Genomic DNA, 24,273 nt, shown 5'->3' with positions numbered 1-24,273 from the left:
TCCCAGGCTGTATATTATTCAGTGTAAACTAGTGTATACCATAATTACACATCACTATAATCAGGAAAGTAAATATAAAGCACATATTATCTTAGTGCAGCTCCAGAAACATTTCGCGCTGATTCATGGTGCAGTGAATATTATTAAACAGGCGGTTTCGTTTTTACGCTTTTAAACCTGCAGTACCGACTCCGTCCTGTGTGGCGCTGTGAGCACATGTGAACACCTGAGCGGGGCCCTCTTTGCTACAGACACGTTGACGCGGAATGGCGGAAGCGCTTTATACGAATTGTTGACATGCTACTGAAAACGTGTGAAAAACGGATGAAGTTGTCAGATTTAATTTGATTTTATGAGCTACAGTGCGGTATAATGTGCAGTATTAGTGCTTTAATGGACTAGATAGATTATTCTGACCGACCCGCTGTGATACAGCTCATTTCCGGGTATTAAAAACCGGACGAACATTAGCAAACTAACGTTAGCTTAGCTGCATTTAGATAGATCCAGCAGCTGTGACACTCAAGATGAACAAAGGTAAGATAAACTTTTATTACAAGTTAGCCATAAAACACGTCTCACTTTTCTATGTGGAAAATATGACGCTACATTTAATTTTTTTTTCAAGCTGCCATCTTCGTAAGCAATGCAGTTTATCCCAAAAGATTGAAGTCTCTAGTAGTCTCTTATTTAACAAGTAGTTGATACTGTTATCTTATTTAGTCGGAAGAAGGCTGTGAGAATGTCAAATATTGAAACTAACTGATGAACAGAGGCTAAAATCAGTTCATGCAAAAGTGCCAAAGTGAGTTTAGAGGTATGACATCATGTGACATATAAATGTCCAAATTAATCAAGAGCTTGAACTGGAGGAGCATCTGCTGCATGAAAAGCACAGACAGGCTTTTTGTAATTTTAGAGTTAACAACACTAGAGTTTCTAAAGTCAGTGGAAGATCTAGAAACCAGCAGATCTGTGTGGGCGATGAGAATCATATTTTGTCTAAATGTCAAAATGTAAGCTTTATGGCTTACAGAGAAAGGTATTTGCCAAAGTATTTTTTGTCCATCTATGTTTAAATTAATTCTCTCATCTCAGTACACTCAGATAAGACAAAAGTCACTTGTAAACGAGGTGCTTACTAGAAAAATGTCCTCCCTTTGTTTAAGTAACATTTGTTGTATTTTAGCCATGCCATGTGCCATATTTCTGTTATCACTTATTGTCTGTAACGTTTGTGCTCCATACTGTGTGATATGCTTTTAAGTGGGGCTGGGTAATATGTCCTGAAAATAATATTGATATTTCTAGGCTATATCTCAATACATGATATATATCTCGATATTTTAACTCCCAAGTCATAAGTATTTCATGAATGCTAGGACTGGAAGACAAAATGGAACATAACAATATTTCTGACCAAATACACTCTCTGACTTTTGACTTATACCGGCCAAGCCTTCTGCTTTTAGATGTTATGTGTAAATGTGGTGTAGTGTGGCGGTGTTTGTTATGGGAAGTGAGACTCTGCATGTGTGTGTAGGAAAGTACCGTAACCAGGCGGGCAAGTGCAGCAGACACAGTGAAGTGCATGCTTCTGAAATGAAAATTTTATTATGGGTCCTTGAAAAGTCATGAAAGTGAAATTTTATTCATGAAAATGTGTGGGAACCTTGATAAATTCGCAAAAAATGGTGTAAAATGTCAGTTATTGTTTTTAAAAGCTGAGGTGAGGCCCTTTAATGTCTTGTTTTGTCCACAACCCAAATATATTCAGTTTATGGTCATAAAGGTGGAAAGAAACCAGAGAAACATTTAAGAAGCTTGAAGCAGAGAATTTCAACTTTTTTCTTTAAAAAATTCTCAAACCAGTTAATCCATTATCAAATTAAGTAGTGATTAATTTAATAGTTGACAACTAATTGGTTAATTGTTGCCGCTGTAATAGTAAGCTGAACATTTTTGGGTTTTGGACTGTCAGTTGTACAAAACAAGGAATTTATTGATGGCACCTTGGGCTCTAGGACAATACAATGACCATGTTAATCCTTTTTTTAATAGACAAAAGGATTAACTGAAACAATAACCTGCAGATTAATCGCTAATTAAAATCAATTTTAGTTGCAACACTGGTTGTGTCATCACGGCTGTCCCCTTTTTTTCCTCAGTTCTGACGCCTGCTCTCTTGTGCTTTCAGAATCAGCTGTTCTTCAGGGTGCTTTCCTCCTGGCTGATAAACTGTGTCACCCCTCATCCCTGTCCTTGCTTCAGAAAGCTGACTGGAGCAGGGTGGGACATCCAGTCCTGGAGGCAGTCAGAGAAATCTGCGGACAGGATGAACTCCCAGGTCATCTCTCCACAACGTCTCTCAGCTGGATAAAGAAACTAGTTTGTGCTGTGTGGCTGAAGGTGTTGTCCAGGGATAGTGGAGAGGACGTAGAGATGGCCTGGAGGGAGAACCCTTTCTTCCCCCTCCAGAACGGCCTCCCTGAGGTCAACCGTGTTGTCCTGCTGGAAATGGTTAAGTCGTTGGCAGCTGCTCAGATATATGCACATCTACTCTTGTATCTTCCTGGATCTCAGATCTGTGCTGAGCTCGAACTGTTTGTGCAGCACGTGAGGAGCAGCCCTACCAAAGAGGACGATGTTCGACTTTTTCTGGAGGTGTGGTGGGAACTGTGGAAAGGCAAAGATGAGACTGAAGCAGGAGGAGAGGACAGCGTAGAGACGATGTTTTCCAGACAGTTTGCTCGTCTCTCATCTGAGTCTTCCGGTCTGTCCCCTCAGGCCGCCAAGAGGCAAAAGCTTGATGCATCAGATCTACCAGCATCCTCACCAACCACTGATGTCCTGCACATTCTCTTTAATGCACTTAAAGACATAAAAGATCACATATCTACAACAGACCTTTGCCTCCAGGCCCTCTCCACTTCTCTGGATGCTCTTTATACAGCCTTCCTAATAGACCAAGCAGTTGTACTTCCAACCAAAGAGAAGATGCACATCTTGTCTAAAGTCGTGAGCATTGGAGAAAAGAATGATGAGAAACTGAGTCCTGATCTCATCCGGGAGGCGCAGAGAGACCTACGTGCATCTTACACACCATCTCAGTTTCAGTGCAGCAGGATGAAGCTGGGTGAAGCCCTGAAGATTATAACTGAACTTGCTCAGTTTTGGCAAAACAGCGGTCTCCTGAAAGTGTGTGATGGCTCTGATCCGAGTTACTCAGTGTTTAAACTGGAACAAAGTGTACAGAGAGTCCTGACAGCTCTACTGAAAGCACAAGTGTCTGAAACAATGACTGAAATCGATGATGGAGAGACTGAGAAGAACGCACTCAGAGGTTTGCTGGCGTCACTGGCTTTCCCTGCCACAGAGAGCAGCCCTGAGGTGAACACGAGGGTCACCACGTTCATCATCAATCACCGCCTGGAGGATTATCAGAACTTTGCAGTGTTATTTGCCAGTGAGAAGAGTTGGGCTGCCTGTGATGAGCTCTGGATGGACTGCCTGGAAAAGAACCAAGCAGCCTTCCAGCAGCACGACACACTGATCAAACTCACCTCCACCCTCATGAGTAAACTCCACAGTGAGAGCGCTGATGTGAGCCAGTGCAGGAAGCTGATGAAAGTCATCACAGACATTTTCTCTGCACTTTCCTTGGAAGAGAAGAACAAAGCATTGGCTGCCATGTTGAGACTGTCCAGCAGGGGGTTCTTTGGGCGCCCTGTCCCCTCTGCAGTGACTGGTGGGTTTGAGCAGGAGCTCAACATGGCCTTCAACTGCATCATTCAAGGAGGTGGCGCAGCGTCAGCGGTGGCGTCGCAGGGCAATCTGAACACAGCAGTCTCTTTAGTGGCCAGAGTTGTGTTTCAGAACCCAGAAGCGGCTATAAGGTCCTGTTGTCATTCAGCTGTTTTCAATAAAGGTGCTTTCTCTCTGATGGCGAAGATCCTACAGCAGCTGCCCGGACTCAGAGGACAGAGGGAAGGAAAAGATGAAGCTCAGAGTGATGAAGACGGAGAGGACGCGCTGAGTGGAAGCGCTCTGCTCTGCAGGTGTCTGCAGGAGATGATTAAGACCAAATCACTGTCTGCCAATGAAAAAGATCAGTTCCTCCAGTATCTCAGTCTGCTGATGGCGCCTGTCATGACAGCTGAAGGAGAGGAAGACAAGAAGCAAAGCTTTCTGACACCTCAGGAGGTCGTGAACATCTTCGTCCTGCCTAACCTTTCCACTGCCAGTCGTGAGTGTCCTTCATACAACTAATGTGTCTCCGTCCAGGCTTAAATGTGTGTCTATGAATCTTTTCTGTGCAGTTATGCAACAATAAATTAGACAGTTAAACCAGTATGAGGCTGATAGTGGCCTCATAATATATTAATTATATATCAGTGATATGGATGCAGCAGTTACCAGTTGTAAGGTTTACTGTGATATTAATATTGACAGTCATCATACTGCATAGAAAACTGGTTTATTGTGTAAGTCCAACTAAAGCCAGACTTTTAAAATACATGTAAATGTGTTAGTGCGACTGAAATCGATTTCTCAAAGTTGGACTTACACACCCAGATAAAATTTACATTAGAATGTAAAGGAGTCTCTCTGCTCTAACGAACCTCTTTGCAATCCCTCCAGGTCAAAGCTCCTTTGATATAGAACTGAGTCTGCAGCTTCTCCACACTGCTTTGTCTGTGGACGTCCAGGAACCAGCCTCATCTCCCCACTGGGTGTTGGACTGCTCTCCCTTTCCTCTTCTCTACATCCTGGCCCAGCTGCTCAACCAGACTCTCAGGTTTGTCAGATAATTCTTTCTACAGGCTTCAATCCAGACCCACATACCCTCTTGTATTACACTTTTATTCCTGAACCAAATCTTTTTAAGTGACAACGCTAACCTGCTTTTGATTTCACCAACTCTCCGTTGACACCTCTGTAGGTGTTGGGAGCAGCCACCAGAGGGCAGCCTCCACCACTGGTCTATGGACACCAAGGAGCTGCTGGTGTCGGTGCTGACCACACTGGGGCAGGTGTTGGGTGCAGAGGTGGCGGCTGCTCCCAGCAGCTGGTCCAGAGCTCTGTTCTGGCTCTACAATAAAATGGAGGAACTGGACTGGACCGTTCGTTTCCACCTGAAGCCTCTTTGGGGGGAACACTTTAAAAACGAGGTCCCCTTCTCTCTGCTGACTGTGTGTGATCTACCTGAGCAGGTGAGAACTCATCTGGATTTTTTAATCCAAAGTTTCTTTTAAGGGCAGTAAGATGTACAAAGATATGAAGGTATCATCGAGTGTAGACCCCCACAGTGTCCTCTGTGGCTCTGAAGAGATTTGTCGAGTCAGATCAAATAATCCTGATCATGTGACCGTGATGTCGTCATAGTTACCTGAGCTTCAACAGAAAACCTGTGTCAAAAAATTGGGTATTTGTTTGCTGCATTAGGGGCGATACACATGCCGCATCTTTTACCGCCTGGAAAACGCAAGGTCAGGCGCTGAGTGCAACTGCTGTGTCTGCTCTGTGCCAACTTTCAAGAGCGCTGAGTCAGGTTGCGTCTGAAGTTGCTAAGCAACCTTAACAAGCATCGTATCAGAGTCTGTTTGCCTGAAATCTTGAGTGCAGAGCTGATCTTCTTCCAGGTGCTCTTTGTGTGTAGGCCTAAAATATTGTCTTTGGGACCGATGTAAAGCTCTGGCAGCCCTTCTCTAACATGATCAGCTTCCTCTCCATATTTATCACAGACTGATATTTACGGAAGAAGGAAAGATATCCGTAGGCTGTTGATGGACTAAGAGTCTCATCCTACTCTCTAATGTGCTATGTGTGAGCTCAGTCCTGCGTGTTCTTGAATGAAGCAATAGGAGAAGATATTCGGTCTCAGTTAATGTAGTTTATTAAGCAGTAAAGGAATAAAATTACAGAGCTCTGGGTCTCAACTTCACATCCCTGACCAACAACAAAGGTGTGTCAGTTCACGAAGTCTGACCTCCTGTCCTTTCCCTGACCCAGTATATTTGAGCGTAACAGAGTGTCATTGTGCACGCAAGGCGTTGTCCTCTTCTCATTGGCAGTTCCACTTCCTCCTTCACCACACCACGCCCCTGCCTCGTGTTAATCTGACTCCTTCCCGCTGGCGGTGGGGGCGTGGTTCCTGTTTTGAAAGACAAGAGAACAACACAACTCCCTACACGTGCTGTACCTTACTATCTGTATATCACTTTCTATTCTTTTTACCATATATGAAACTAATTATCTAAGCATTGCGGTATGTGCTCCTCAGACTTCATGTCTCTTCCTCTCCTGTACTTCTCCACTTCTGCAAAGCAAACACATTCAGATCAGCTGAAATCATCTCAGTATTCTCATTGTTCACACATCTAAAACTTATATAGTGAAACACAACTTATAGTAAAACACATAACATCATTCTATTCCCAACACTGTGATTGGCTGTTTTTCATCACGTGACATGCGGCGCCCGCTGCTGCGATTCAAAAGTTCAACTCTAATTGATCTGAGGGGTGCCATGGAAAATAGGTGCTTGAGAACATGTGCATTTCGCAACGGCGTCGCTCTGGCGTTTGAGCACGCCTGCCGCACGTCTCCATCGAAAACAATAGATTTCAGGGCGCAAAAAACGCGGCATGTGTACGGCCCTTTATGGGAAATGTAGAACCCAGTGTTCTTGGAGCTTGATCCAAACTAAGGATTAAAAGTCAGGGTATCTCGGCCTCTGATGCTCTAATTTTGACCATGCTTTTTTTTTATCCAGGGTCATGGAAAACCTGGAAAAGTCATGGAAGTAGTAAAAATCATTGAAGGTTTTGAAAAACTCATTGAACTTTGTAATAAAATGAATTGTTACAGTAATCTTCCAGGGATAACCTTCCACATAATGTAACATGACAGTGGATTTATTTTCTGTCAGTTAGCCGTTGACATAACGTAGCTCTGATATGCATCAACTTAGGGCTGCACAATATATCATTTCAGTATCGACACTGTGATGCACAATAGTCACATTTAAAGACGTGCAAGAGCCAAGTCAAGTAAGACAAATTAACTCAACTTATCTGATGCTTGATACAAATATAAAACTTGCACAGTTCTCATTCTCCATGACTTATAGCGGCCAAGCCTTCTGCTTTCAGACGTTACGTGTATATGTGACGTAGTGTGGTGGTGTTTGTTATGGGAAGTGAGACTCTGCTGCATGTGTGTGTGTGTGTGTGTGTGTGGATAAAAGTGCTGTAACCAGGCCGGTGAGTGCAGCAGACACAGTGAAGTGCATGTTTTTCTGAAATGAAAGTTTTATTATTATTTATTATTATTACTTGAAAAGTCATGGAAGAGCTTTGACATTTTGTCCGTGAAAATGTGTGAACCCTGATTCAGGTCCTTCTGTTACATGTTTATTGCAGAAATGCTATAAAATAATCTTTTCACAGTTAATGATCAGCTGTGTGAACGTTGCTCTCTGCAGCAGGATTAATAACAGCTGAAACGTGGCATTTGTTACTGATTAACCCAAAGGAGGGTTGCATTATTTTCTTTGGCATGTGCAGTGCTGCCATGTTTCTGTTTCTGACTGTTCCTTCTGATATATCATGTTGTCTCCCCTCCTCTGTAGGAGTGGTCTGGTTTGGATCTGCCTCAGTATGGCCAGGGGACAGGTCTGTTGGCCTGGATGGAGTGTTGCTCTACATCAGACTTTCTCCAGTCCACCATGTTGTCCCGTCTCTCCCTGGACCAGCGTCGGCCCGACCATGTTGGCATGTTCAGCAAAGGCCTGCTGGTGGCTGTGACCCAGACCCTGCCCTGGTGCTCCGTGTCCCAGTGGACCAGACTGCTCAGAGTCCTGAGGGAGCTCATCACCTCAGGCCGCCTGCACATTCCCTTCTCACTGGAGTACGTGGACTACCTGCCCCTCCTGGACCTGAGGAGGTTTTCATGTGAGCTCCGCCTGTCTGTCTTCCTGCTGCGAGTCTTCCAGCTGCTCTGCGGCTCCAGCTGCTCCGACTGGTTGTCAGTGGACGGCTGGGCGCACGTTGGCAGGTTGTACGCTCACGCTGTGAGGGAGATGATGAACTCCATCAGAGCCAAGCTGCCGCTTCCTTCGTCTGGTGCTCTGACTGTCTCTGCTTCTCCTAAAACACCAGCGTCTAGAGACTCCAATCCGTCCTGCACTTCAATCAAAGCTCTTAAAACGTCCAAAGACATTCAACCAGCAGAAGGCTGTCCTCATAAATCCAAAGAGTCTCAAATGGAGGACGAGGTGGAGACAGTTCCCAGCCAAGAAGTCCTTTTTGTGCTCAGCCAGCTCTTCTGCCACGTTCAGCACATCCAGGTATGAATTATTAAAACCACGGCCACTGAGGAGTCTAGGCTCTGATTGGCTGGAAGGTGCGAATTAACTTTTAGTAACCAGTGACGTACTTGTGTGTTTTCAGTTCTTGATTAATGCGCTTGAGATGCCAGTAGATGATATTTTGATGGCAATATATTAAAACAAAATGTGTTAATACTCGTAAACCTAGATGAAAGTCTCAGCCGTTTAATGTCCTTCTCCAGGTGATGATGCCAGGAGGCCAGAGTGAACCCTTGTTCCTGTCCAGTCTGGAGATCCTCAGCCACTATGAGGCCATCATGGCCACTTTCCCACACAGCAGCAGCGCGCTGGAGAGCGACAACACCCGTCACTTCTTCTCCACCATCACAGACAACCTGGAGAACCAGGAGATGAAGGCCGCCCTGCAGCAGAAGATCGCTCAGCTTGTGTCGTCTGCTGCTTGAGACTGTAGACTGTATAAATAATGACGTAGCTACCGTGATGTCACACACTGGTTTGTAGACAGCCATTTTGAAACCTTGAGTTCTGCATTTTGGTGGTCGCCATCTTGGTTTTTTGGAGCCAGAAGTGAACATATTTGGGTGAGAGGCTGGAGCTGTGGAGGAGTGAGGGGTGGATCTCACTGAGAGGTTGAGGACACAATCGGCAGACAGCCTGTCACTTAAGAGGCCCCGCCCATAAATAGACGTAACTTTGGGCCTTATTTCTGCTGTAAAGTTGGACATTCTAACACAGGGGTTGAGCTTGTTTTGGAGCCAGCCTCAAGTGGCCGTTCAGTGAACTTCAGTTTTTGGCACTTATGTTTGGCTTCATTTTTCAGTCCCAGAGGTCAATTAACACACGCTGATTTTTTGATCTGTATTCACTTAAGAGCTTTGGTTCTCAAATGCTCAAATTTTCTCTGTAGATAAAAAGTCAATTTACTGATAAAATAAGGATATTGTTTGTCATGCACTGCAAGAAGCAACTTAAAGAAGTTATTACAAAATAATGGGTTGGGAGTCTGAGTGAATAAAAGGCAGATATTTCACAGCAAATGACCTCCTGTGCTGCTTCAGTAATATTCATTTATACTCTGAAACCGAAGCCGAACATCTGGTTCATGAGCAGGACGTGATGGCTCAGACAGTATGTTTTCTACAGATGTACACTTAACCTGGGACACCTTTGTTTTCGAGCCCCTCAGAAGCACAGAAATACTTATGTAGTTCAAAAGTTCTTTTTATTTGTACAAAAATATTCTCTGTATTGCACCATTTAGTAAAGCTTTAACAACGTACTGTAACAGCTGTAACTCAACAATTGTGTCACATGGTAACAGGTGAAATAAAATTTATAGTTAAAGGTTCAGCGTGTAGAATTTGAGGGAGATGTTCTTTGGTGTATAATCACCTGAAAATAAGAATCGTGTTTTTGTTACCTTAGAATGAGCCGTTTATATCTACATTGGGAGCAGGTCTTTGTTTGAAGAGATCACCATGTTGCACTGCCATGTTTCTACAGTAGCCCAGAACAGACAAACCAAACACTGGCTCCACATGAGGCCTTTCACGTTTTCGCGTCAGCCACTGTAGTAAGAAGCCCAACTACAATGAGCAGCGCCGGAGTTCCACTGATTTATACAGTGAAACTGCTTTATTCAGTGTTTCTGGTGGTTTAAATCACCTGGTCTGATTGTTTTGGAGAAGAAGAGACCTCTGTGGATAATTCAGCTCCTGGTAAAAACCTCCTGAACAATGAACACTGAAGGAATTCTAACCAGGAGAAGTTTTAGCTGGTTGCAATCTGTAATTCTCCGCTAGACGCCACCAAATCCTCCTAAGTCTTACACACTTCACCTTTTAAAAAAAGCTTCATAATAACGTAGTGCAAAACAAACACTGAACGTCTCTGTATGATGAGATATTAGGACCACAGTCAGGAGAAAGTATCTTAGATTCTGAGAATACAGTCAAAAATCTGAAGAAAAGTCTAAATATTTTGGGATATAACAGTCACAATAATCTGAATATGAAGTTAAATGTTTGTCGGTGAAAAGTCAAATATCGAGTAAAAAAAAAAAGGTTTCTATATATGTAATTTTTTAAGGGGGAAAAGTTGAAAAAGTCACACAAAGAAAAGTCATAATATTTGAGGGGAAATCATAATTGGTAACAAAAAATATTGAAATTTATGGCCAAAAAATAAATAAAAAAAAACCAAAAACACAATATTTTAACAAAAAAGCCAAGAAGAGAGAAGAATACTTGACTCTTGTATAATGACTCAGTTTTTTTTTTTTTAAATACTCAAAGTAGTTTAACTTTAATAATCTTAAATGCTCTATCGTTGGCAGCTGGACTAGAGCTTAGATTCTCTGCCCGAGCCCGACCCGACAAGCACGTCCAGCTTAGAGCTTAGATCGAGCCCAAAAAATTAGTTGGTTCCATAGCCTAGGTCTGTTATGAGGAGCCCAACCCGTCGTAAATTCCCGCCACTATCCTCGGGCTCAGACGGGTCGGGCTCCTCATAACAGACCTAGGCTATGAAATCAACTACTTTTTTGGGCTCGATCTAAGCTCTAAGCTGGACGTGCTTGAGTTGCCTACGATATAGCACTTGAGAGTACCGAGGATCTTCACTGACATTTAACCAGTGTTTTTCATAAAATTCAACTTTATTCTGAATATATTAGGATTCTTTTTCCCCATATAATTACTTATTCTCAAACACTGTGATGTTTTTTCCCGTCACAGTGGCCATAATACTCTCATACATTCATCCTCAGTGTAAAACCAGATTATTTCCTCAACAGTTTGGACTCCTCAGTCCGTCTTCGGCCTGTCTTTGTCTCCGTCTCCATTCCCTCTCCTCTGTCGCAGGTAGACTCTGTTCGCTTTCCTCAGCAGCAGGTTGAACCAGTAGATCTGCGGAGCCAGGATCACCAGATTACCCACGTTGCACTGCAGAGGCAGGTGGAAGGCCACTCGGTGCAGAGGAATCCCAAACTGCCGTCCGTACATCCAGTACATGAAGGGGAAGATCAGGATCCGACAGGTGAAGAAACTCAACAGGACGATGATGCCGTTGATTCTGTGCAGCCTGGTGTTGTCGAGGCCCAGCTGGGTGTGAGAGGCACATGTCAGGGTGAAGAAAAAGAGAGACTGTGAACAAGATGACGGAGGAAGGAGAAATCCAACAAACTGTTCTAAGTAACAAAACTGAAACTGAGTCTGAAGATTAAGGAGGTTTTAAATTGGACTTTTATCCAACACACTTCACAATGAGCCTCTTATTTAAATACCAGTGGCTGGTCGGCTTGACGGCAGAGCTGTGTGCTGATGTCACCACTGGGAGTAATTTGGGGATCAGGGTTTCGCCCACTTCGACATGTGGACAGGAGAACAAGACTTTGAACCTTTGACTCGCTCTACTTTCTCCTTCTCCACCTCCCACAGCTGCCAGATTACTAGTGTTGAGTCACTGATGGGCGCCGTGCCCACAGGAAGTGACATCTTAATGTAAGTGTGAAACACTGTCCCTGACACTGGGCACTGAAATAGACTCAGATCTTTAAATATCCCAACATCCACGTCACTAGTGGCTGTGGAACAGTTTTATGGTTGTAAACCTCGTCCTCTCTCAAAGGCCTGATTTAAGGATATCGAAGCTGTACGTGTAGTTTACCTGGATGAGGATCATTCCTATAGAGACGAAAGGCGTGCTGAACTCTGTGGTGAACAGGCAGCCGATGAAGAAGTCCCCCAGTCCCCGTCTGAAGAACTGCAGATCAGACACACCGCACAGTCAGGCTCAGTCAGACCCTACATACATGCGTGTTCACACCAAACCCACAGTGACTCCTCTCCGTACTCACCAGAGCGATGGGCAGGAAGACGAGAAGCAGCGTCAGATGATGGAGGACAAACATGCAGTCCTTACGGAGGAACGCCTTCACTGTCTGAAGAGAGTGGGCGCTGTATGAACTGGTGTGACCTCTGACCCTCTGAGTGTGGTAGTGGCTCAGATACATGGCGTAGATGTCGTAGGCCATGTAGGGAGCTCCGAACATGACAAACCCATTGACCAGCCAGTGACTGTCGGTGAGACAGGGAGCATTTCACTGAGTTAATTAATGTGCAAACAACATGTTGTTTTGTCACAAAAGCTTTAGATTCACTGATTTAACAATAATACACTGGATTTATATGGCGCTTTCCTGGATACTCAAAGACACTTTACGCAGAACAAGAGCAACAAAACAAAACAGAGAAAAAACAAAAATGAAATAATCTGCAAGAAGGGAAACAATGCAGAGGTGTGTTTTGAGGGATTTCTTGAAGGTGGCGAATGAAGGGGGAGTCTCTGATGTATTTAGGGAGTGAGCTCCAGAGGATGGGAGCAGCAATGGAGAAGGGATGAAGAGAAAGGGGCCAAGAACTGAACCTTGGGGAACACCTTGAGAGAGGGGAGCAGTGGGGGATTTGCAGTTTATGCCGATGAAAGAGAGGTAGGATCTGAGCCAGGAGAGGTGCAGTGCAGGTGGTGTTGAGAGCTGTTTCAAGGCGGGAGAGAAGGATGGAGTATTTGATGGTGTCAAATGCTGCACTCAAGTCAAGTAGGATTTATTTCGCTAGTGTTAGTTAGCTGGGTGAAGACTTATTCTTAGTGATAAATACTTAAATATCTTAGTTAAATTTACTTACAAAGTTCATGTGATTCTCCTACCTGTCAGTCATGACATCCCTGCAGGACGTCACCACTATGACTCCAGCTGCAGTGGCCAAAGATGCATGAATGGCAGAGACCAGACTGAAGAAACAGAGTCAGAAGAAAATTACCAATATGCACAAAAACAAACAATTAAATGAATTAAAACCAGCAAAAGAGACCACACGAAACTCAATTGGAATATATTATAATTTATAGTGTTTTGCTTATCGCAACCGATACATACATCATAAAATATTATTTATAAACGTAACTCTCTAAGAGGTATATTTTGGTGTCTTCGGCTAAGATATCACACACATATGACCGAATAATCGAGTGAAATTCAAACTTTTCTTACGGCTCATAACAGCGTCTCCAATGTGCAGCCTATGTACCGTAATGTAAGTGAATGAGGACTCTTACAGAAACTTTACTAAAACGAGCCCTTGGTTCGTTTTATTAGTGCCGAATGTACCGTCTCTTTATATAAACCACTACTAATTACTAAGTAAATCTAAACAACGCATTTAAATGGACAGATCAATCAGACAATATTAAATTGACGCATTTCTTAAAGGAGTTTGGTGACGTGAATGACTCGGCTCGTGTCGGTGCTGCTGACCTCTCGCTGACAGAAACCACGTCTGCTTCACTCCACTGTGTGAAAGTATGTGTCAGTATTTTTCTGAAGCTGTAGAAAAGTCCTGGAAACACCACAGCTCCACAGACCAAGGCGGTAAACATGATCCTCTTCCTCTTTCTGTGGCCGCTACACCGCCCTGATCATCAGGTCTGGATCGATAAATAGGTTGACCAAACGTCCTCTTTTGCCCGGACATGTCCACTTTTGACGTCCTGTCCGGGGGGTGTTTATAAACTGATGATAATGTCCGGTTTTCCTTGTGTGTGTGTTAGAGTGCGGCACGGCCGCATATTTCTGTCCAAACCCGACAGTCATTCTGTGTTATGTCCGAAACCGAACCGAGCCCATTATTTAATGACTAAAGCACTGAGTTTGTGTCACACAGTTGTCATGGTTACAGGCTATTTAACAAGCCGGGCGTGCGCCTATGGCAAGCCGTTTTAACATTTAATCGCTAGACTGGATATTCATTACTGATATCTGCAACATAATTTTTCCTAGTCAAAACTCTAATTACAGATATCTGTAATTCAGTTTTGACTAGTAAGATTCAAACTATTTTTGCCATTCATGTGTATGGGGTTTGTCATTATAGATACCTACAATGTAGTTGCGGATATCTGCAACTGAATTGTGGATATCTGTAATTTCAGTTTGAGATATCTACAATTTAATTTTGACTAGTCATAATTCAAGTTCAAGATATCTTTAATTATCATCAGTTGAAGATATCTACATGGTCCTTTCTAGATATCTTGAATTCGAATTATGACTAGTCAAAATGACATTGTAGATATCTGTAACTGAATTATGACTAGTCAAAATGACGTTGTAGATATCTGTAACTGAATTATGACTAGTCAAAATGACGTTGTAGATATCCGCAACTGAATTATGACTAGTCAAAATGAAGTTGTAGATATCCGCAACTGAATTATGACTAGTCAAAATGACGTTGTAGATATCCGCAACTGAATTATGACTAGTCAAAATGAAGTTGTAGATATCCGCAACTGAATTATGACTAGTCAAAATGACCTTGTAGATATCCGCAACTGAATTATGACTAGTCAAAATGAAGTTGTAGATATCCGCAACTGAATTATGACTAGTCAAAATGAAGTTGTAGATATCCGCAACTGAATAATGACTAGTCAAAATGACCTTGTAGATATCCGCAACTGAATTATGACTAGTCAAAATGACATTGTAGATATTCGTAACTGAATTATGACTAGTCAAAATGACGTTGTAGATATCCGCAACTGAATTATGACTAGTCAAAATGACCTTGTAGATATCCACAACTGAATAATGACTAGTCAAAATGACGTTGTAGATATCCGCAACTGAATTATGACTAGTCAAAATGACGTTGTAGATATTTGTAACTGAATTATGACTAGTCAAAATGACGTTGTAGATATCCGCAACTGAATTATGACTAGTCAAAATGACCTTGTAGATATCCACAACTGAATAATGACTAGTCAAAATGACGTTGTAGATATCCGTAACTGAATAATGACTAGTCAAAATGACGTTGTAGATATCCGCAACTGAATTATAACTAGTCAAAATGACGTTGTAGATATCCGCAACTGATTTATGACTAGTCAAAATGACATTGTAGATATCTGTAACTGAATTATGACTAGTCAAAATGACGTTGTAGATATCCGCAACTGAATTATAACTAGTCAAAATGACGTTGTAGATATCCGCAACTGAATAATGACTAGTCAGAATGACATTGTAGATATCTGTAACTGAATTATGACTAGTCAAAATGACGTTGTAGATATCCGCAACTGAATAATGACTAGTCAAAATGACGTTGTAGATATCTGTCATTCAGTTTTGACTAGTCAAAATGATGTTACAGATATCTGTAATTCAGTTTTCATTCATTCATTCATCTTCTAACCGCTTCATCCTCTTGAGGGTCGCGGGGGGGCTGTAGCCTATCCCAGCTGACATCGGGTGAGAGGCAGGGTTCACCCTGGACAGGTCACCAGACTATCACAGGGCTGACACATAGAGACAGACAACCATTCACGCTCACATTCACACCTACGGACAATTTAGAGTTACCATGTAATTCAGTTTTGACTAGTCAGAATGACGTTACAGATATCTTAAATTAAAATTCATACTAGTCACAATGACATTACTACTAGTCAAAATGACGTTATAGATATCTATAATGGTAATTCCGGATAGTCAGACTTAGTGATTAAATGTTAAAACGGCTTGCCATATGCACCGTGGGTGCTCCGCTGAGAGGGAGACCTCCATGTTTGAGATGGGAGCAACAAAATAAGGTAAAATAGGAAAAACCTGTCTCCCTCTTTTATTTAATTTTCAGCGTTTAATCAAGGCGGAGGCGGGCGGCTGGAGGTCCGAGACTTCTAGTGAGGAGAGAGGTAGAAACAAACAGCTGTGTGTGTGTGTGTGTGTGTGTGTTATGTTCAGGTGTTGTCACGTAAATAACAGTGCCCAAGCAATAAACAGGACAGACAATAGGATTTTATTTATTTTTACACTACATTTTCACTGAAAGCTGACCGAATCTGACCCGAGCCCGAAAACAATTTATACATTTTTGACCGAACCCGGCCCGACCTGTCGGGACCCATGGGGCTCGGATCGGGTAGCCACACTCTAGTGTGTGTGTGTTTATGTGTCCCCTATCTATTGGGGCCTATCTGAATTTCTGTCTTTGAGAGATATTATTTTGTAATATAACTAATTTTCTATCCATACATATAAACTTTAAATATATTAAAATGATAAGGCATCTTTGAGTAAACTGCGAGTTTCATTTAAGTAGGCTATGTCGTGGCCGGGCGAGTGTCCTCTTTTTTGGAAATCAAAATATGGTCACCCTAAGAGGATTATAATTGGTTGGCAGAGAGGCGCTTTGAACCAATGGCGATGGTTGACCCCAAGTAACCTCTGTTCAATCCAAATAATAGCTAGTAACATGCAGTAGATATAAAGGTAAAATAAAGGTAAATTAATTGATATGTACAGTATATATATATATATATATATATATATATATATATATAATCTCAGTGCAGATGTTCCTGTACACTATGCCAGCCACTTGATTATGGCGTCCCATGTACGCTCTTCCTACCTGCTGTGGTCGACCCCTGCTTCTATTGATCTTGTACTAAGTGCCTGTTCCTGTGCTGCCATGATTAGTGCCTCTGTGCTGTCTTTCTCAATGTCGGCCACTTCTTCAGTGCAGGGGTTTGTCCTTCCATGATGGTTCATCCTCCTCTTCTGCTGCCTGCACTTCAGTTAAAGCTCTTAAAACGTCCAAAGACATTCAACCAGCAGAAGGCTGTCCTCTGATATCCAAAGAGTCTCAAATGGAGGACGAGGTGGAGACAGTTCCCAGCCAAGAGGTCCTGTTTGTGCTCAGCCAGCTCTTCTGCCACGTTCAGCACATCCAGGTATGAATTATTAAAACCACGGCCACTGAGAAGTCTAGGCTCTGATTGGCTGGAAGGTGCGAATTAACTTTTAGTAACCAGTGACGTACTTGTGTGTTTTCAGTTCTTGATTAATGCATCTGTATTAAACTCCAGGTAAAGATGTCTGAGCTAAAGATGATGGAGCTAGGGTTATATGTGTAACCACAGACAACAAAAAAAGTGCAACTTGTCAAGTGTTGTTCTTCACATAGCAGAGTGCTGAGTTATTGAAAGACAAAATACCAGTATTTTAGATGTAAGATGCCAGTAGATGATATTTTGATGGCAATATATTAAAACAAAATGTGTTAATACTCGTAAACCTAGATGAAAGTCTCAGCCGTTTAATGTCCTTCTCCAGGTGATGATGCCAGGAGGCCAGAGTGAACCCTTGTTCCTGTCCAGTCTGGAGATCCTCAGCCACTATGAGGCCATCATGGCCACTTTCCCACACAGCAGCAGCGCGCTGGAGAGCGACAACACCCGTCACTTCTTCTCCACCATCACAGACAACCTGGAGAACCAGGAGATGAAGGCCGCCCTGCAGCAGAAGATCGCTCAGCTTATGTCGTCTGCTGCTTGAGACTGTAGACTGTATAAATAATGACGTAGCTACCGTGATGTCACACACTGGTTTGTAGACAGCCATTTTGAAACCTTGAGTTCTGCATTTTGGTGGTCGCCATCTTGGTTTTTTGGAGCCAGAAGTGAACATATTTGGGTGAGAGGCTGGAGCTGTGGAGGAGTGAGGGGTGGATCTCACTGAGAGGTTGAGGACACAATCGGCAGACAGCCTGTCACTTAAGAGGCCCCGCCCATAAATAGACGTAACTTTGGGCCTTATTTCTGCTGTAAAGTTGGACATTCTAACACAGGGGTTGAGTCTGTTTTGGAGCCAGCCTCAAGTGGCCATTCAGTGAACTTCAGTTTTTGGCACTTATGTTTGGCTTCATTTTTCAGTCTCAGAGGTCGACGCTTGATTAAGACACACTGATTTTTTGATCTGTATTCACTTAAGAGATTTAGTTCTCAAATGCTCAAATTTTCTCTGTAGATATAAAGCTAATTTACTGATAAAATAAGGATATTGTTTCTGTTGTCAGTGTCATAGACTGCATAAAGATACTTAAAGAAGTAATTACAAAATGGTGGGTGAATAAAAGCCAGATATTTAAGCAATATCACACGAGAGGGAGTGATGTTGTACTGTGATATCGTCACAGCTGTGATTCGGTCGTAGGCACGAGGCCGCAGTTCAACAGTTAAATAAGCAAGGCTGATTAAGAAATGTTGAAAAATGAGGACAAAATAGATAATTTAAGCATTTTATTTGTCTTCCGCCAACAAAAATAGTTCCCTCAGGACTCCGCTGTCACCGTTGCTATGTAACGCAGACATGGTGCGCCAGGCACTTACTCTTTATACACATTTATCTGCACATTTCCATTAATTGTGCAGCCGGTGAAATAAGTCTCTGGTGACTGCATGGTGGACTGTCGCTTCACAAGCACAGCCGACTCTGCCTTCTGATCTGACAGTATGTTGCTTTTCTCCAAGTCATTGAGCTCCGCTGATGAAACACTGACAAACCTGGATGTGTGCCCAGATGGATTCAGCTTCTCCTCTCCCTCATCTTCCTCTGATGACCATTCATACTTCAATTCAAAACTTATTTTAGTAAATAAATCCATATTTTTGGCTGTTTGACAGTGGATGAATTAATTAGCCTACAACGCAACTGCTGACCTAACTAACACTAACCGTCACTTTTGATTTGATTGTTGATTGCAATCAGCTGTGAGGCGGAGTGATACATACACAGTGAAATAACTGTGATGTTGTATTCCAATATCATCACGGTTTTACTGTCTCTCGACCAATCAGATTGCAGGGCCGGAACTAACTGTTGTATAATTCACAGCAAATGACCTTCTCAGTAATATTCATTTATACTCTGAAACCAAAGCCGAACATCTGGTTCATCAACAGGATGCGGTGACTCAGACAGTATGTTTTCTACAGAACATTATCAACATGTAATTTTTAAGTACTTTTTATTTGTACAAAAATATTCTCTGCATTGCACCATTTAGTAAAGCTTTAACAATGTACTATAACAGCTGTAACACAACATTTAAAACAGTTTTGTGACATTGTAACAGGGGACAAACAAAATGTATAGTTAAAGGTGCAGTGTGTAGGATTTAAGGAAGATGTTCTTTAGTGTATAATCACCAAGCATGCAGCACCAAAGTTTCACTGATTTGTAACATGAACCTGGTTTATTCAGTGTTTCTGGTGGTTTAAATCACCTGGTCTGTTTGTTTTGGAGAAGAAGAGACCTCTGTGGATAATTCAGCTCCTGGTAAAAACCTCCTGAACAATGAACACTGAAGGAATTCTAACCAGGAGAAGTTTTAGCTGGTTGCAATCTGTAATTCTCCGCTAGACGCCACCAAATCCTCCTAAGTCTTACACACTTCACCTTTTAAAAAAAGCTTCATAATAATGTAGTGCAAAACAAACACTGAACGTCTCTGTATGATGAGATATTAGGACCACAGTCAGGAGAAAGTATCTTAGATTCTGAGAATACAGTCAAAAATCTGAAGAAAAGTCTAAATATTTTGGGATATAACAGTCACAATAATCTGAATATGAAGTTAAATGTTTGTCGGTGAAAAGTCAAATATCGAGGAAAAAAAAAGGTTTCTATATATGTAATTTTTTAAGGGGAAAAAGTTGAAAAAGTCACACAAAGAAAAGTCATAATATTTGAGGGGAAATCATAATTGGTAGCAAAAAATATTTAAATTTATGACCACAAAAAAAAAACTCCCAATAAAAAACAATATTTTAACAAAAAAGCCAAGAAGAGAGAAAAATACTTGACTCTTGTATAATGACTCAGTTTTTTTTTTTTAAATACTCAAAGTAGTTTAACTTTAATAATCTTAAATGCTCTATCGTTGGCAGCTGGACTAGAGCTTAGATTCTCTGCCCGAGCCCGACCCGACAAGCACGTCCAGCTTAGAGCTTAGATCGAGCCCAAAAAATTAGTTGGTTCCATAGCCTAGGTCTGTTATGAGGAGCCCAACCCGTCGTAAATTCCCGCCACTATCCTCGGGCTCAGACGGGTCGGGCTCCTCATAACAGACCTAGGCTATGAAATCAACTACTTTTTTGGGCTCGATCTAAGCTCTAAGCTGGACGTGCTTGAGTTGCCTACGATATAGCACTTGAGAGTACCGAGGATCTTCACTGACATTTAACCAGTGTTTTTCATAAAATTCAACTTTATTCTGAATATATTAGGATTCTTTTTCCCCATATAATTACTTATTCTCAAACACTGTGATGTTTTTTCCCGTCACAGTGGCCATAATACTCTCATACATTCATCCTCAGTGTAAAACCAGATTATTTCCTCAACAGTTTGGACTCCTCAGTCCGTCTTCGGCCTGTCTTTGTCTCCGTCTCCATTCCCTCTCCTCTGTCGCAGGTAGACTCTGTTCGCTTTCCTCAGCAGCAGGTTGAACCAGTAGATCTGCGGAGCCAGGATCACCAGATTACCCACGTTGCACTGCAGAGGCAGGTGGAAGGCCACTCGGTGCAGAGGAATCCCAAACTGCCGTCCGTACATCCAGTACATGAAGGGGAAGATCAGGATCCGACAGGTGAAGAAACTCAACAGGACGATGATGCCGTTGATTCTGTGCAGCCTGGTGTTGTCGAGGCCCAGCTGGGTGTGAGAGGCACATGTCAGGGTGAAGAAAAAGAGAGACTGTGAACAAGATGACGGAGGAAGGAGAAATCCAACAAACTGTTCTAAGTAACAAAACTGAAACTGAGTCTGAAGATTAAGGAGGTTTTAAATTGGACTTTTATCCAACACACTTCACAATGAGCCTCTTATTTAAATACCAGTGGCTGGTCGGCTTGACGGCAGAGCTGTGTGCTGATGTCACCACTGGGAGTAATTTGGGGATCAGGGTTTCGCCCACTTCGACATGTGGACAGGAGAACAAGACTTTGAACCTTTGACTCGCTCTACTTTCTCCTTCTCCACCTCCCACAGCTGCCAGATTACTAGTGTTGAGTCACTGATGGGCGCCGTGCCCACAGGAAGTGACATCTTAATGTAAGTGTGAAACACTGTCCCTGACACTGGGCACTGAAATAGACTCAGATCTTTAAATATCCCAACATCCACGTCACTAGTGGCTGTGGAACAGTTTTATGGTTGTAAACCTCGTCCTCTCTCAAAGGCCTGATTTAAGGATATCGAAGCTGTACGTGTAGTTTACCTGGATGAGGATCATTCCTATAGAGACGAAAGGCGTGCTGAACTCTGTGGTGAACAGGCAGCCGATGAAGAAGTCCCCCAGTCCCCGTCTGAAGAACTGCAGATCAGACACACCGCACAGTCAGGCTCAGTCAGACCCTACATACATGCGTGTTCACACCAAACCCACAGTGACTCCTCTCCGTACTCACCAGAGCGATGGGCAGGAAGACGAGAAGCAGCGTCAGATGATGGAGGACAAACATGCAGTCCTTACGGAGGAACGCCTTCACTGTCTGAAGAGAGTGGGCGCTGTATGAACTGGTGTGACCTCTGACCCTCTGAGTGTGGTAGTGGCTCAGATACATGGCGTAGATGTCGTAGGCCATGTAGGGAGCTCCGAACATGACAAACCCATTGACCAGCCAGTGACTGTCGGTGAGACAGGGAGCATTTCACTGAGTTAATTAATGTGCAAACATGTTGTTTTGTCACAAAAGCTTTAGATTCACTGATTTAACAATAATACACTGGATTTATATGGCGCTTTCCTGGATACTCAAAGACACTTTACGCAGAACAAGAGCAACAAAACAAAACAGAGAAAAAACAAAAATGAAATAATCTGCAAGAAGGGAAACAATGCAGAGGTGTGTTTTGAGGGATTTCTTGAAGGTGGCGAATGAAGGGGGAGTCTCTGATGTATTTAGGGAGTGAGCTCCAGAGGATGGGAGCAGCAATGGAGAAGGGATGAAGAGAAAGGGGCCAAGAACTGAACCTTGGGGAACACCTTGAGAGAGGGGAGCAGTGGGGGATTTGCAGTTTATGCCGATGAAAGAGAGGTAGGATCTGAGCCAGGAGAGGTGCAGTGCAGGTGGTGTTGAGAGCTGTTTCAAGGCGGGAGAGAAGGATGGAGTATTTGATGGTGTCAAATGCTGCACTCAAGTCAAGTAGGATTTATTTCGCTAGTGTTAGTTAGCTGGGTGAAGACTTATTCTTAGTGATAAATACTTAAATATCTTAGTTAAATTTACTTACAAAGTTCATGTGATTCTCCTACCTGTCAGTCATGACATCCCTGCAGGACGTCACCACTATGACTCCAGCTGCAGTGGCCAAAGATGCATGAATGGCAGAGACCAGACTGAAGAAACAGAGTCAGAAGAAAATTACCAATATGCACAAAAACAAACAATTAAATGAATTAAAACCAGCAAAAGAGACCACACGAAACTCAATTGGAATATATTATAATTTATAGTGTTTTGCTTATCGCAACCGATACATACATCATAAAATATTATTTATAAACGTAACTCTCTAAGAGGTATATTTTGGTGTCTTCGGCTAAGATATCACACACATATGACCGAATAATCGAGTGAAATTCAAACTTTTCTTACGGCTCATAACAGCGTCTCCAATGTGCAGCCTATGTACCGTAATGTAAGTGAATGAGGACTCTTACAGAAACTTTACTAAAACGAGCCCTTGGTTCGTTTTATTAGTGCCGAATGTACCGTCTCTTTATATAAACCACTACTAATTACTAAGTAAATCTAAACAACGCATTTAAATGGACAGATCAATCAGACAATATTAAATTGACGCATTTCTTAAAGGAGTTTGGTGACGTGAATGACTCGGCTCGTGTCGGTGCTGCTGACCTCTCGCTGACAGAAACCACGTCTGCTTCACTCCACTGTGTGAAAGTATGTGTCAGTATTTTTCTGAAGCTGTAGAAAAGTCCTGGAAACACCACAGCTCCACAGACCAAGGCGGTAAACATGATCCTCTTCCTCTTTCTGTGGCCGCTACACCGCCCTGATCATCAGGTCTGGATCGATAAATAGGTTGACCAAACGTCCTCTTTTGCCCGGACATGTCCACTTTTGACGTCCTGTCCGGGGGGTGTTTATAAACTGATGATAATGTCCGGTTTTCCTTGTGTGTGTGTTAGAGTGCGGCACGGCCGCATATTTCTGTCCAAACCCGACAGTCATTCTGTGTTATGTCCGAAACCGAACCGAGCCCATTATTTAATGACTAAAGCACTGAGTTTGTGTCACACAGTTGTCATGGTTACAGGCTATTTAACAAGCCGGGCGTGCGCCTATGGCAAGCCGTTTTAACATTTAATCGCTAGACTGGATATTCATTACTGATATCTGCAACATAATTTTTCCTAGTCAAAACTCTAATTACAGATATCTGTAATTCAGTTTTGACTAGTAAGATTCAAACTATTTTTGCCATTCATGTGTATGGGGTTTGTCATTATAGATACCTACAATGTAGTTGCGGATATCTGCAACTGAATTGTGGATATCTGTAATTTCAGTTTGAGATATCTACAATTTAATTTTGACTAGTCATAATTCAAGTTCAAGATATCTTTAATTATCATCAGTTGAAGATATCTACATGGTCCTTTCTAGATATCTTGAATTCGAATTATGACTAGTCAAAATGACATTGTAGATATCTGTAACTGAATTATGACTAGTCAAAATGACGTTGTAGATATCTGTAACTGAATTATGACTAGTCAAAATGACGTTGTAGATATCCGCAACTGAATTATGACTAGTCAAAATGAAGTTGTAGATATCCGCAACTGAATTATGACTAGTCAAAATGACGTTGTAGATATCCGCAACTGAATTATGACTAGTCAAAATGAAGTTGTAGATATCCGCAACTGAATTATGACTAGTCAAAATGAAGTTGTAGATATCCGCAACTGAATAATGACTAGTCAAAATGACCTTGTAGATATCCGCAACTGAATTATGACTAGTCAAAATGACAT

General features: G+C 42.4%; 4 protein-coding genes across 4 annotated transcripts; 2 read left to right on the top strand and 2 right to left on the bottom strand.

Moving 5' to 3' along the window:
* The first annotated feature begins 243 nt into the window (after nt 1-243).
* Nucleotides 244-9,390, top strand: gemin4 (gem (nuclear organelle) associated protein 4). Its single transcript, XM_033632356.2, has 6 exons — nt 244-537; nt 2,198-4,246; nt 4,642-4,798; nt 4,943-5,213; nt 7,634-8,350; nt 8,575-9,390. Exons 1-6 carry the CDS (start codon nt 528-530, stop codon nt 8,794-8,796), a joined length of 3,426 nt encoding a protein of 1,141 aa, XP_033488247.2. The 5' UTR covers nt 244-527; the 3' UTR covers nt 8,797-9,390.
* A 1,416-nt stretch (nt 9,391-10,806) lies between these two features.
* Nucleotides 10,807-13,890, bottom strand: LOC117259335 (TLC domain-containing protein 3A-like). Its single transcript, XM_033630615.2, has 5 exons — nt 13,668-13,890; nt 13,061-13,144; nt 12,210-12,429; nt 12,020-12,115; nt 10,807-11,454 (listed from the first exon to the last, which is right to left on the bottom strand). Exons 1-5 carry the CDS (start codon nt 13,787-13,789, stop codon nt 11,158-11,160), a joined length of 819 nt encoding a protein of 272 aa, XP_033486506.2. The 5' UTR covers nt 13,790-13,890; the 3' UTR covers nt 10,807-11,157.
* A 3,148-nt stretch (nt 13,891-17,038) lies between these two features.
* Nucleotides 17,039-18,337, top strand: LOC144462765 (gem-associated protein 4-like). Its single transcript, XM_078167345.1, has 2 exons — nt 17,039-17,155; nt 17,538-18,337. Exons 1-2 carry the CDS (start codon nt 17,072-17,074, stop codon nt 17,757-17,759), a joined length of 306 nt encoding a protein of 101 aa, XP_078023471.1. The 5' UTR covers nt 17,039-17,071; the 3' UTR covers nt 17,760-18,337.
* Nucleotides 18,338-19,213: 876 nt separating this feature from the next.
* On the bottom strand, nt 19,214-23,351 carry LOC144462764 (TLC domain-containing protein 3A-like). Its single transcript, XM_078167344.1, has 5 exons — nt 23,129-23,351; nt 22,522-22,605; nt 21,674-21,893; nt 21,484-21,579; nt 19,214-20,918 (listed from the first exon to the last, which is right to left on the bottom strand). Exons 1-5 carry the CDS (start codon nt 23,248-23,250, stop codon nt 20,622-20,624), a joined length of 819 nt encoding a protein of 272 aa, XP_078023470.1. The 5' UTR covers nt 23,251-23,351; the 3' UTR covers nt 19,214-20,621.
* Nucleotides 23,352-24,273: the final 922 nt, after the last annotated feature.

Source organism: Epinephelus lanceolatus, chromosome 4 (genome assembly GCF_041903045.1).
Source record: "Epinephelus lanceolatus isolate andai-2023 chromosome 4, ASM4190304v1, whole genome shotgun sequence".
Taxonomy (NCBI): domain Eukaryota; kingdom Metazoa; phylum Chordata; class Actinopteri; order Perciformes; family Serranidae; genus Epinephelus; species Epinephelus lanceolatus.
This window is presented reverse-complemented; position numbering and strand designations above follow the sequence as displayed.